General features: G+C 37.0%; 1 protein-coding gene across 1 annotated transcript in view; it reads right to left on the bottom strand.

The window, feature by feature from the left end:
- The window catches only part of MYO3A (myosin IIIA), a 201,491-nt gene that overhangs the window by 44,685 nt on the left and 144,649 nt on the right, over positions 1-12,157 (bottom strand). Inside the window, exons 25-27 of the mRNA XM_037146339.2 lie at positions 5,369-5,480; positions 2,885-3,047; positions 870-993 (exon numbers count right to left, since the gene is read on the bottom strand). Of these exons, the coding sequence (XP_037002234.2) occupies positions 870-993; positions 2,885-3,047; positions 5,369-5,480 (399 nt within the window). The remainder of the gene's footprint in view (positions 1-869; positions 994-2,884; positions 3,048-5,368; positions 5,481-12,157) is intronic.

Below are 12,157 nucleotides of genomic sequence, written 5' to 3'. Positions count from 1 at the left end.
TTATATGTCAATTATATCTCAATAGATTTGGAAAGAAAAGACAAAAGGCCCGGGGTTAGGACTGGAATGATCTTTATCTTCCTGAAGAACTACTTAGTTATCTTTCCATCAATTCAAGTTTTACCAGTTAGGAAAAATCTAGTTATTTTTCCCTTCCCCTAATCCAAATCAAACAGGGCAGAGTTCCCTCCTCCACGCCCCCTCTGCACCGATTGCATATTTTAATAGCAAAATTAACTCATGTTCCTAAAATCATGTGTTTATTGGTTACACTTCTTTTCCATGACTCTGTGAGCGATTTGAGAATAAGGATTTTGTCTCATTTATCTGTGTGTTCCCACTGATTAGCACAAAGCCCACTGTATAAATGAATTCAGGTGGGTCTGCAAACACGCACTTAGAAATACAGATATGGAGGTTCAAGAGGAAAAGGGGCAAAGGCGTTATGCTTCATAAGTTAGATTCTGACTTAGGAACCAATGGCTCGTTGGTTATTAGGGCCACAAGAATGAATAAAAGAGCTCAGGAACAATATTTAGATGTGGAGGAGGATTTAAATAAGGGGAGAGGAGAAGAAATTAGCAAGGGACATTCAGAATTAGAAGTACTTCTAATTCTGCTCTAGAGAGCAATGTGGCAGAGCCTTGGAAGGAAAAACTTTGAGAAGGAAAGTGTGGTCATCAGTGTGGCCAATGCTCTCCCCAGAGGGATAAAATCCTTGAAAGTGGGGACAGATGTTTGCTGACAATTTAATGCATGAATATTAGGAGCCTGGCTGGGTATGAGAAAGACTGTGAACTTTATTTGGTGACTTTGCAGATTTGAAAACTCTACAGTGTCAAAATGGTATTTGAATGATATTATTATACCTTTTGTTTTCAAAGTTTTTCTTATAGTCAAATTCCTGATCCTGAGTCTGAATGGTTGTCACTGCAGTGTTTTTGGTGTTAATGATTTCTTTTCTTTGTTTCCTCACCAGAAGTCCTCTTGCAGCTGAAACATAAAAGGCCCAGAGTAGTGTTAATCATAATAAATAAAAGACCATTATTTCAATGAGTAGAAACAAATGTTTTTTTTGACCATCGATTTCAAAGAGGAAAATGAAATTAAAGGCTTGAAATAGAACAGGTTTATAAAAAAATAGGGATACGTTAACAAGATTCTTCCAAATGACAAGTCATATAGCAAGAAAATAGTTAAAATAACTTTTGTATTAAAAAGAGTATTAAGATGAAACTAAAATTATAGACATGGGTGAAATTAATAAAAAATGCAACATGTACTAATTTGCTTAAAATATGCTAACAATTATTTTCCTTTTATTTTTGTCATGTTAGCCTATCCATGGGAGAAAAACCCTATTACCAAAAATTTTTTGGAACTTTTGGCCAATTTTCTTTGGAGCTGGATATTTTTCAGAACTCAGATTTAAACTTTTTTTTTCTTTTTAAAGGAAGATCAGAGCAAAGAATGTATTTTGCCATGTATAATGCACACCTTTTTCCCCAAAATTTTGATGGAAAAATAAGAATGCACATTATACATGGGCAGTATAATTCTTTATCTATATAAATGTTTTTAATTATTTTATTTATGCTTACATATTAAAAGTATAACTCTGGAAAGCAATAATGATATCTGTTTGCAAAATAATACCCAGGAATTTGATAATTGATTTTGTTTCTAAATATACATAAATACAAAATTAAAAAGGAAGATTTGTTTTCCTGAAAGTTTGGGCCAAGAACATGGGTGTACATTATACATGGCAAAATACGGTAACATATTTTGTAATGTGCGAGCCATGTCAGGCTGGCATCCCATAATTCAACACTAATGTTTCAACAGAATAACAATATTTTTAAGTGTGATGAAAAAAGGACTGTAAAAACAGGGTCATATTTCACTTTCAAATGAACTATGAAATCCCCTTTTTCATCATTTTATATATTTTGGAATTGTGGATAAAGAATTAGATCCCAAACTACAGGATTTGCATTTTGATGTCCCAGTGAGAAGTTAAGGCCTTAAAATTCCAAAAGAGATGATAATAAGCCCTCACGGAGTGACAGAATGAGGGCTAGAGCATGAATCTCCTGGATGCTAGTGAGCTATTCTGCCCATCACGTCTGTGTTGTTCAGAACACAGGCTGCAAATCAATAGTGGATCTCAAAATTGATTTAGCTAAATCTAGCATCTAAAAATGAAATAAAATAAGCCAGAACAGAAAATGTCAGTGTGCACTGCTTGCAGTAAGCGTATGGATCAGGTTACAAATATACTTTTCACTATGGATTTTCAGTCAAAAAAATTGGAAAGATACTATACTAAGCCATATTAAGTTCTAAATATAGTTTCTTACAGAAGAATGGAAAGCAAAATCCAACTCTGAATGTATTTTAATAAAAAGTTTTAAAATATGGTTATAAATATTGTGTCCCTACAATTGACAGAAAGAATTGAATACCATTTAGAATGAAATTTAATTAAGCTGTCAAAAATTATGGCAAGTGTAACCTTTGGAATAAAGTAGAATAAATCTTATTGTCCAATGGGTTATAACAATATGATGCTTGAGATCTGTAATTAATTTAATCACTTGCCCTATCTCGCAGAGTAGGTCAATTGTTTCAATAATACTTGGTAGAAAATTTAAAAATTAAATTATTTTATTTAAAACGAAACATTTATTCAAATATTAAAAGTGTCAATCACTACCACAATCTGATTTAGATTCAGTATACAGAAAATATCAAGGTAAGAGTCTGGAATGAAATGCAGAAGCTACATAAGTATTGGAGGTTTGTATTCAAGATTTGATTCATGCCCATATCTACACATAACCTTATATGTTGTTACACTGTGAGATGGTCTGATGATTACCTGACTGTATTTTTATAGCGCTCTCTTTCCTCTTCTCTTGTATTTTTTGGTACCTTCTTGAACCCAAGAATCCTCTGACACAGGCTTGAATCAAAATAAGCTTGTCAATGGCTTCCTTTCGCATTAAATTTAACTGCTCCACATGATAGTATTTAAGAAACACCTTAAGAGAATTAAAATAAAATACAAGTAAAACTAAGGCACACTGATGTGAAGTCATGTGCTATGCTTTGAAGAACGGATCACATTTTAAGTCTTTTTAGATTTTGGAGAGCACTATCTTATGCTCTCCCAAAACATAAGATTTTAGCCTGAATGTCGCTCCAACATCATAGATGTATATGCTTGAAGAAGATGCTTATATGCTTCTCTTTGAGAAGAAATACAGTTTGAAAATCACACTGTTTATTTGCAACAGGTAACCAGGTCTTGTTGGATGGGCCGAGAAAAGCTGAGGATGTTGAGCTCTTCTATCAGTTTTAGCATCATATACTTAAAGCAAAGCTAATTTTTATGCTGTTATTTTTAAAAGACAGTTATGTATTTCCCTAATCTAAAAATCTTACAAATCTGTTTGCAAGACAGAAAGCAATTATAGCTACAGCAGTTCATTTATCAAATGCTTATGGAGACCTATTACGTACCACTCACCTGCTGGGGGCGTAAAGGTGAACAAGGAGGTGCGCTGTCCCTCAGGGGCTCCCATGCGGTCAGCGGAGGGCAGAATGAGCAACCTCCTCACCAGACCCAGTGGTCACCACAGAGGAGGGAGGGCTGACTTGGATCATTTAAAAATCAAAATGAATCCTAGCAGAAGGGGAGCCTGAGGCCTGGAGGTGTTCTCCCCTAGGAACTTTCATGCTGCCCCCCTCCACCCCCCAGGAAATAGGAAGATTCTTTTTCTTCTTCTTCTTTTAATGGCTACATGTACTAATAAAATTCTCCTCAAAGAGAGTTTACTGAGTTCACTAAGAAAGTCACTTAAATTCTAATTTAACAGCTGAGTCATGAGACCTTGGTAGCCCAGACTCTGAAATTCTCCCAGAATTCCATTACTTGAAAGCTGGGCACCAGAGGCAAATGGTTTATTTAGCTTTACACATTTTGATTGAAGTTACTTTTAATTTCTACAGGGCTCTAGATATTAATATATTTAGTCTATTCTACTGTTGACAATTCATTTAAAATTCAATCTGTTTAAAAAGGTCATCTTTGGGTGTGTGTGCAGCATTAGAAATGTTCCTATAGTGAATACTTTTATCCATCTTAATGAGTTGGAAAAGGTGAAGTGGAAAAATACAAATAGCTTTAATAGCTTTAAAATGTTACTCAAATATCATGCAGAACTGGGTCTGCAAAGAGCCTTTTTACAAGTTAAAACTCCATTTGAAGTTGTGCATGTGTTTCAGACCGTGGATCATGAGATTTCAGCCTGACAAACCTCATCTTTGTGAGCATCTAAAAGAAAAGCGTATGAATGAAATGCACATCTTTTTAGTGCTCTGAATTCCCCCTACTAAATACTAAAGTAAATATAGTTTATTGACTATGTAGGACTTAGTCTAAGATAAACATTGAAACAAATCTCTTAAATTGTTACAGTACCAACATCTCATCTGAACATTATGAAGATTCCCACACCTCCTACCTCCAAGACCAATCCAAATTTCTTTGCAACCATGGAAATTTGTCTCAGTCTGGGTCTATGGTATGGCTGACAGTGGTTATTCTTGAGTGGTCAGTCCCTGTACTTCTTTTCCTTAGATTGGCTCTCTGATCCATTCCCCCCCCAGCCACACATTTATGTGCTCCAAAGGCCTGGTGCTCTATCTGTTTATACCCATCTTGTGATGTTCTGTGGGTATCTGCAAAGTCCAATGCATCCTTTCTCTAGGAAGCCACCTGTCTTACTTCCACATTAAAAATGGGTTATGATTTTTTGCTTCATGTTCTAAGGGATTAACTAAGATCTCAAAGGCTCTCACGTCTAATACACAACCATATCAATATACAAACACATATAGCAAGCCTAATAATATTGGTAAATATTTCATTCTGGATAAATTTCAAGTTTATAATAGAAGATTTGAGAATTAATAAAAAAGAAAAACAAAATCCTATTTAGATCATGATTCTCTACAGCTTTTTGACTATATTTGGCAGTGATGAAATAGAGAAAATTATCAGTCTGTTTTTGATACTATTTGAACTGAGGTATACTCACTATAAATTTCATCCTATTTTTCGATAAGTCTTCAAGATAAGTTTTTCTTGGATTTCTTAAATGAAACATTTATGAGAACAAAATATTTAATTGCTGAAGAAAAAACCTTTATGAATTTATCAATTTACTTCCCCTATATTAAACTAAGATCCTATAATATAAAAAGCCATAACATTTTCAATCAAGGTAAAATGTTATAATTCTCAGTAAAGCTAACATAATTACTAATTTTTGTCTTGAAAATTACATGAAAACCTTACTTTTGTTTTTCCAAGAGCCCAGTTATCAAGACCAGCTTTTTCCAAAATGGTGGCACAGGTGTCAGGGCTCACGGGGGGCTCCTCGCTCCACTTGTAGCAGAGAACATGGTACCTTCAAGTGGGAGAATGGGCTGGTTAGTGTTTCCAAAAGGTCCAACTCTGAGCCTGGTGGACACTCAACAGCTCTGTGCAGGGGAGGGAATAGATGCCCCGGATTTAATGCAGTAGATCTCTCAGGCACTCTCAGGACAGCTCTGGAGTAGATCACATTCTAGACTGACACAAATCCAGTCTGGTCTATTTGTATGAATTTGAGCATTGTTTTTTCAGTTAGTAATTGGTTTTCAACACTTAACACTGAAATCTCTGAAAAAAAGCTGCACTTGAACACAAACAACATAGAAACAGACACACAGATACACAGAACACACTGACAGCTGGTAGAGGGGAAAGGGTAAGGGGACTGAATGGAAATAGTGAAGGGATTTGGTTTATTTGGAAAAACCAAATAAACTCACAGATACAGACAATAGTTTGATGATTACCAGAGAGAAAGGGGGTTGGGGGCAGGTAGAAGAGGGTAAAGGAAGGAGTAAATGATGACGGGAGGAGGCTTGACCTTGACTGGTGAACACACAATACATTAAATGGATGATGCATTATAGAACTGTACACCTGAAACCTGTATAATTTTATTAACCAATACCACCCCAATATATTCAATAAAAATTTAAAAAACTTAGCTGGGTATTTTTTAAAAAGTAACATTTCCCTATGTACTGAATGCAGAAGGACTCCAGTGGCAGGAAGCAGAGGGAATGGTTTTATTCTCTTCTTTTCACCTTCACAAAAACATTGGAAACTGATCTTCACATTGGATGAAGGGGTTTAGGTCCGTGCAAACTTCCCACCAGTGTCTACACGCCTTCTATCACTGTTTCCCTCGAGTTATGCCATGTCTCTTGCTGGTTGACTTCTCTATTGGTTTAATGCATTAATAATTAAAAGGAGGAAGTGAGTAAGGAGGCCATAAGTTTTTCAGGCTAATCACAGTCTGGTGGGGAAAAGGGGTGAATTAAAGGAAGAAAAACCAGTTTACACTGGTCGATGATCTTGTGCAAAAAGGCAGATCTCTAGAGTTTTCAATACTCCCTTATGTTTATCCAATTTCTTGGTGGAAGATTACCCTGAGAGTTCAGCGGAAAGAAAGCAGCAAGTTTTGGTGGGTTTCAAATGTCAGAAAGAGGCCATGCTGGGTGGCAGACTGTGGTAGCAGTATTAAACTTGCTCTCTCAGTCTGCCATCTCCTGGCTTCATTTCCTTGTAGATCCAGCCAGGATCTCACAAGTCTTCATGAGTCACCCTAAGTGAATACCCTTGACTCTCTCACTCTTGTCGTTTTGTTGCAGATGCTCTGCAAACATGCAAACCTGGACCACCCAATCATCTGCTTCTTTGCTCTTATGTCAGGCTCCAGAGCGCTGCCCGTGAAAATCCCCATTTATTCATGGTGCGCTCCCCTATGCATGTATGGCTTCCTGATTCAGCCGGGACCACAAGAATGCTCAGAATCCTCATTGGTGTCCACGGCCACTTCCCTCACTCAATCCCCACACAGCTATTTAATCTTTCCTGCCCCCACCAAGCCCCCCATATTCCCTGAGCTCTAAACCACCCTCAGAAAATATGCTTGTCTACTGTTTTACTAGAGGCCACCAGGCACAAGCTCCATTGACTTCTTCCCCAACTACAAGTTCATTTGCCCACTATTGATTGATTCTTTCTTCCTCCTTCAGAGGAGGAGATATTCATTATCCATCTCCCTGTATTCTGGGTGCCATCTTCTCCTCCTTTTCTGTATATTTTCAATTCCCTTTCTTTCTTGTAGTTCCTTTCATTTGGTACAAAACAAGCCCTTTAAGTCTCTCATCTAAAATGATTCTATATCCCTATTGGTTTTATAGGTGATCTGAAAGATTATTTAAAATAACTGTGTCCATTTCTCTACTTCCCATCACTCCTCAGCTCCTGGAATCTTACTGGATCACATTTAATCTTTTAGTAATGAAATCTAAAGCGTTGTTTCCACCCTAATCCTAAGTGTTTTTCTGTAGCACTTGATATTGTTGACCTCTGTCTTGAGAGCGCCCCCAGGGTTTGCATCCCACCTTGTTCCCCTGGGCTGCTCCCCCTTCAAGTCTCCCTGAATGCTTCATATTTAGACTTGCTGCTGAAAAGCTAGAGTTCTACAATGTTCCATTATTTTCTAAGCTCTCTTCACAGATGTCTTGTTAAGTGCATGGTTCCAACTATTCCCTCTGTGTGGTGATTCCTAAAGCTGTATCTTTACATCTGTTTATACTCCAAAGCCAGCAAAATGCATCACCTTTTCTTTTCTCTGCTAGTTCCTCTCTTTGTGAATATCACCACTTTCGAAAAGGTGCTAATAGAAATCTGTGTGTCGTCCTAGAGTCTTCCCTAGTCGTCACTCAGTGGACTGAACAAGTGTAAAAGTCCCTCTGGAATCCAGTTCTTTCTCTCTATTCCTACTCTCATTACTTTAAAGCTACTCCTCACCTCAATGCCTGTAATTGTTTCTCCACTGGTTGTGTCCATCTTCACTCCCCTCTCCCTTGCCTAGGCCAACCATACAACTCTCTGAATTATCTTAAAATAAAAATCTGATCGTGCCCTTTTCTGACTTCAAAGTCTGGGAGAATTTCCCAAGTTCTAAGCTGAGATGGCAAAATCGGGTGCTTTCAAAGGCTGGCAGGTAACATAAATATGAGAGGCTGGGAAGCAGGGGAAATGAAGTCATTCGAACCTAAATTGAAAGCAGTCCTTTAAAACTGGTTGCCACATATGATGACTAGTCTGAATGCTCCTTCCTGCTCTGTATCCCTGCCCATCTTTCCAGCCCCATGTTTTGCAACTTCCCACGGACATCTTGAGCTCCAGTCGTAACAGTTACTTAGAAGTATGCTGAAGGGCCTTGTTTGCTCATGCCTCCGTGCTGTCGTGTGTGCTATTTCCTATGCCTGAATGTTCTTCCATCCTCACTCCTTGTTCTCTTCAGGAAGACCAACTTGTCCCATAGGCTAGGGACTCTTCTTAACCTCTTTTCAATGAACAGACTGACTGGGTTCACGACATTCTCTTTCCCTGTGTGGGGAACACGTCCACCGCACTCCTGGAGCTCATGGGCAGCAGCTCTCGCTAGTGGCCTGCGTGCTTTGCTCTGCCAAGCGAGCGGGGTTTACTGCCAAACCTGTTTTGTCAGTTGCACTTAAGGACACATTAGTCAAAAAATTATCAGGTAAATTGGTGAAATATGAGTGGAAAAAGCCAGAGAGTTGTTTATACAAAACTGCAGTAAATGTGTTGGTAAGACTTCAAAAAGAAGTGTTCTAGAAAACTATGGAATTAAACATGGATGAAACTATTACAGATGGTTGAGGGGAAACAAGAAATATTCAGTCCTGTGATTGTTTTACAAGTATCTTTAGCTTCTTGCTTCACTTCTAGAAATATTAACTAGAAATCATAAATAAGGGGTTATGAGTACCTTATGTAAGAAAGAGTCAATTAACTCTGATTAGTGGACTTTAATTCAAAGAAATAAATTAACCCCATCTCAAAAGATTGTAAAATGAATATATATGCCCATGTTCTAAGTCAAAGTATATACAGATATAATTATACTTTTAAAAATATTTATTTATAGTATATATTACTTTTATGATTCTCTGCTTTTTGGGAATGTCTACTATAATTTAAGAAGTCTTAACTCTTCACTCACCATCTTTACTTCATGCTCTCAGAGTGCCCTGTGTATACTTTTATTGAAAATATCCACTATTCTTTCATTCATTTAACAAGTATTTGTTGAGTATCTAGCATGTGCCAGGCACCCATGTAAGTGATGGGGACACAGCTGTGAACATAGCAGACCAACAAACACCCTTGTCTCCTGGAGGTAACATTACATTGTATGATAATGATAATTAGATCCCTGTTTGCACAACGAGTCTGTAAGTTTCTTAACATCAGAGGCTCTTTTATTAATCTTGGATTAGGATTTGTGTTAATCTTTTTTTAAGAATTGGAACACAGTGTATGCTCAATTAAATGCTTGTTGAATGACTAATGAACAGCCTCTGGGGCTTTGCAGTGGAAATAAATACCTAAGCAGATCAGACGTGTTGATAGAGAAATACTCAGACTCGTACTTTGTTGTACCTCTTAGTTTAAAGACTTGATTTTAAGCCAACATACTGACTTCTGCTTCATTTTTTAAATATTTCATTTATTTATGTTTACAGAGAGGGGATGGGAAGGAGAAAGAGTGGGAGAGAAACATCAATGTGTGATTGCCGTTCATGTGTCCCCCACTGGGGACCTGGCCAGCAACCCAGGCATGTGCCCTGACTGGGAATTGAACCAGCGATCCTTTGCTTCACAGGCCCTAGCTCACTGAGCTACACCAGCCAGGGCCTGCTTTGCTTTTTACCGGTTAGCTTTGTGATGTAAATTGTGGGATTTGGGACTATGGCACTATAGATAGTAAGTAATTAGGGGATCTTGGGGCTGAAGCAAAAATAATAAAAAAATAATTATTGCTATTATGTGTTGTTGACAATTGGTTCTATCAATAAACTTTGTACATATTATTTTATTTAATGCTTCTAATCACATATAAAGTTGATATGATGATGATCATCATTCCTATTTTCAGATTGGAGACCTGAAGCTTTTAGTATTCAAGTAACTCTGAACAAGGTCACATATTTAAGTAAGTGGTAGAACTGGGATTCAGACCTGGGTTTTCTGACTCCACAGTATGATTACTTACCTACCTCACTATGCTACTGCTTATCATAAGTTCTGGTTCTATTAGAACTCTGGGAGCCAAACCACTGTGTTATAGATGCCTCGTGGGAAAATGGAACTAATTCCAGTGGTTTCTTAGTATAAGTGTTTATTTGAAATAACTATAATAAAAACCCAGTGTCAGGTGCAAAGTAAGTTCATGTTATACACCTTTCCTTAAGATTGTTTCTTTACCACAGAATAGAAGTGTTCCACCACTGAACAGACAAAGGGTCTGATGAAGTTTGCGTTGCACAAGGAAGGTTAGTCAAAGGTTAAGGCAGGACAGAGGAGGTTCATTGAGTCCTATTTACACCTCCACAGGGCACTGGCAAATTGTTCTGCCTTCCTAAGAGTCCATGCCAATTTGGATGATAACTTTCAAATCAGTGACAGAGAAGAGGCTTGTTCTTTTATTTCTGGAACTTCCTCTATTCAGAACAGCTTTTCACATGTTCTCTATCTACTTAGTTTTTCCTTCTCCTCATTTATCATGTAGTAATTTGCTATTCTATAATAGTACAGTACTTAAAAATACATTTAAGAATTTATTCTCACTTGGTCCTTCTAAATAAGCAACTCACACTATAATTATCATTAAGAAAATGAGCTTAGTTCTCTTTATGGTCCATATTGTAAAACCATGGATAATTTTGAAAGACCTAGATTAGTCTGGCATTCAATGCCACATCTTTAACTCGATCAGTTTTCTCATCCTATCCCACCTTCTCCTCTGTCATTTCAGTAACACCCACTCTGTCCAGTCTAATCCCAACCCCTCTAGTTTAGGCACAGCCACCTGTACCCTGAGAAAGCCCCTTCCTGTCTTTTCCATGAAACATGCCATTTATCCGGTCCCAGTTTGAGTCTTCTTTCTTGATGCTCTCTTAGCAGCCCTCCTGGAGATAATTGTTCTCTCCCCAGTTATTCTATATTGAGTGTACCATTCCCTTGGATCTTAGTATTTATTACTCTGCACTGCTTATTACCTTCCCATGTCTATGGCCTTGATAGTTTTAACTGGATTGTTTTTTCTTGAAAATCAAGCCTGCACTTTAGAGTTTTAAAGTTCAGTGTTTCCAATAGTGATTAGTATGGCATCTTGTACATAAAAAAATCACTAAAATATAAGGATACTTATATTAATGTCACATATTAATTCTTAAGCAAGTTAAAGATCTACTCTTACAAAAATAAAAAGCATGGTGACATGGTCAAATTTTAACTTAAAACTTGAGGCTCTTTCATAGCAAGAGCTTGTGGGTTACCTGCTTTCATGTTCAGAATGAAAACTTTACCTACTGGCCAATAGGAAATTACAATATTTTTTTTTATTTCTTAGCTTAGGATATAAAATTATGTCTGTTATGTGAGAAGTAAAGTCAGTGATTAGTTAGATGGTGGCTGTACTTCTGAACTCTAAGACTTGATGTTTTAAAGTCTGTTTTAAACTAAAATAAAGAATTTGTCAGTGTGGAAGTCACCATACTTGTGTAATTTTAGACTCCATTTAAACAAAGTGGTAGGGTTTACTTTACTTCAAGGTGCTCCAAATGAATACTTATCTTTTCTTTTCTACTTCTTTAAAGAAAAAAAAAAATCAGGAACTACCACAGATTACTGAAACTATGAAAATTTGTAAAAAGAATAAGAATTCCCATTTCATTTAGTAAAGGTATTGGTTACCCCAAGTTAAAGAACGCTTTACGCAAGATAAGATCGTGTTTTGTTTTGCATTTTTCTGGTGGGTGAAGGGAGTTAGAATCACAGTTCCTTGTGTAGTCGTGAACCTTTGCTTTATTCTTAATACTAATTGGTAAACTCTGGAAAAAAGCTAGAGAATGTTACATATGGAGAATTCCACAGATGCTAAGTTTTACTTAAAAATTCCAATAGACTTCACTTTTGAAACTAAAACTT

Source organism: Artibeus jamaicensis, unplaced genomic scaffold (genome assembly GCF_021234435.1).
Source record: "Artibeus jamaicensis isolate MK-2021 breed Jamaican fruit bat unplaced genomic scaffold, CSHL_Jam_final contig_867, whole genome shotgun sequence".
Lineage (NCBI taxonomy): Eukaryota > Metazoa > Chordata > Mammalia > Chiroptera > Phyllostomidae > Artibeus > Artibeus jamaicensis.
The sequence above is the reverse complement of the archived record's forward strand: the minus strand, read 5'-3'. Positions and strand labels throughout refer to the sequence as shown.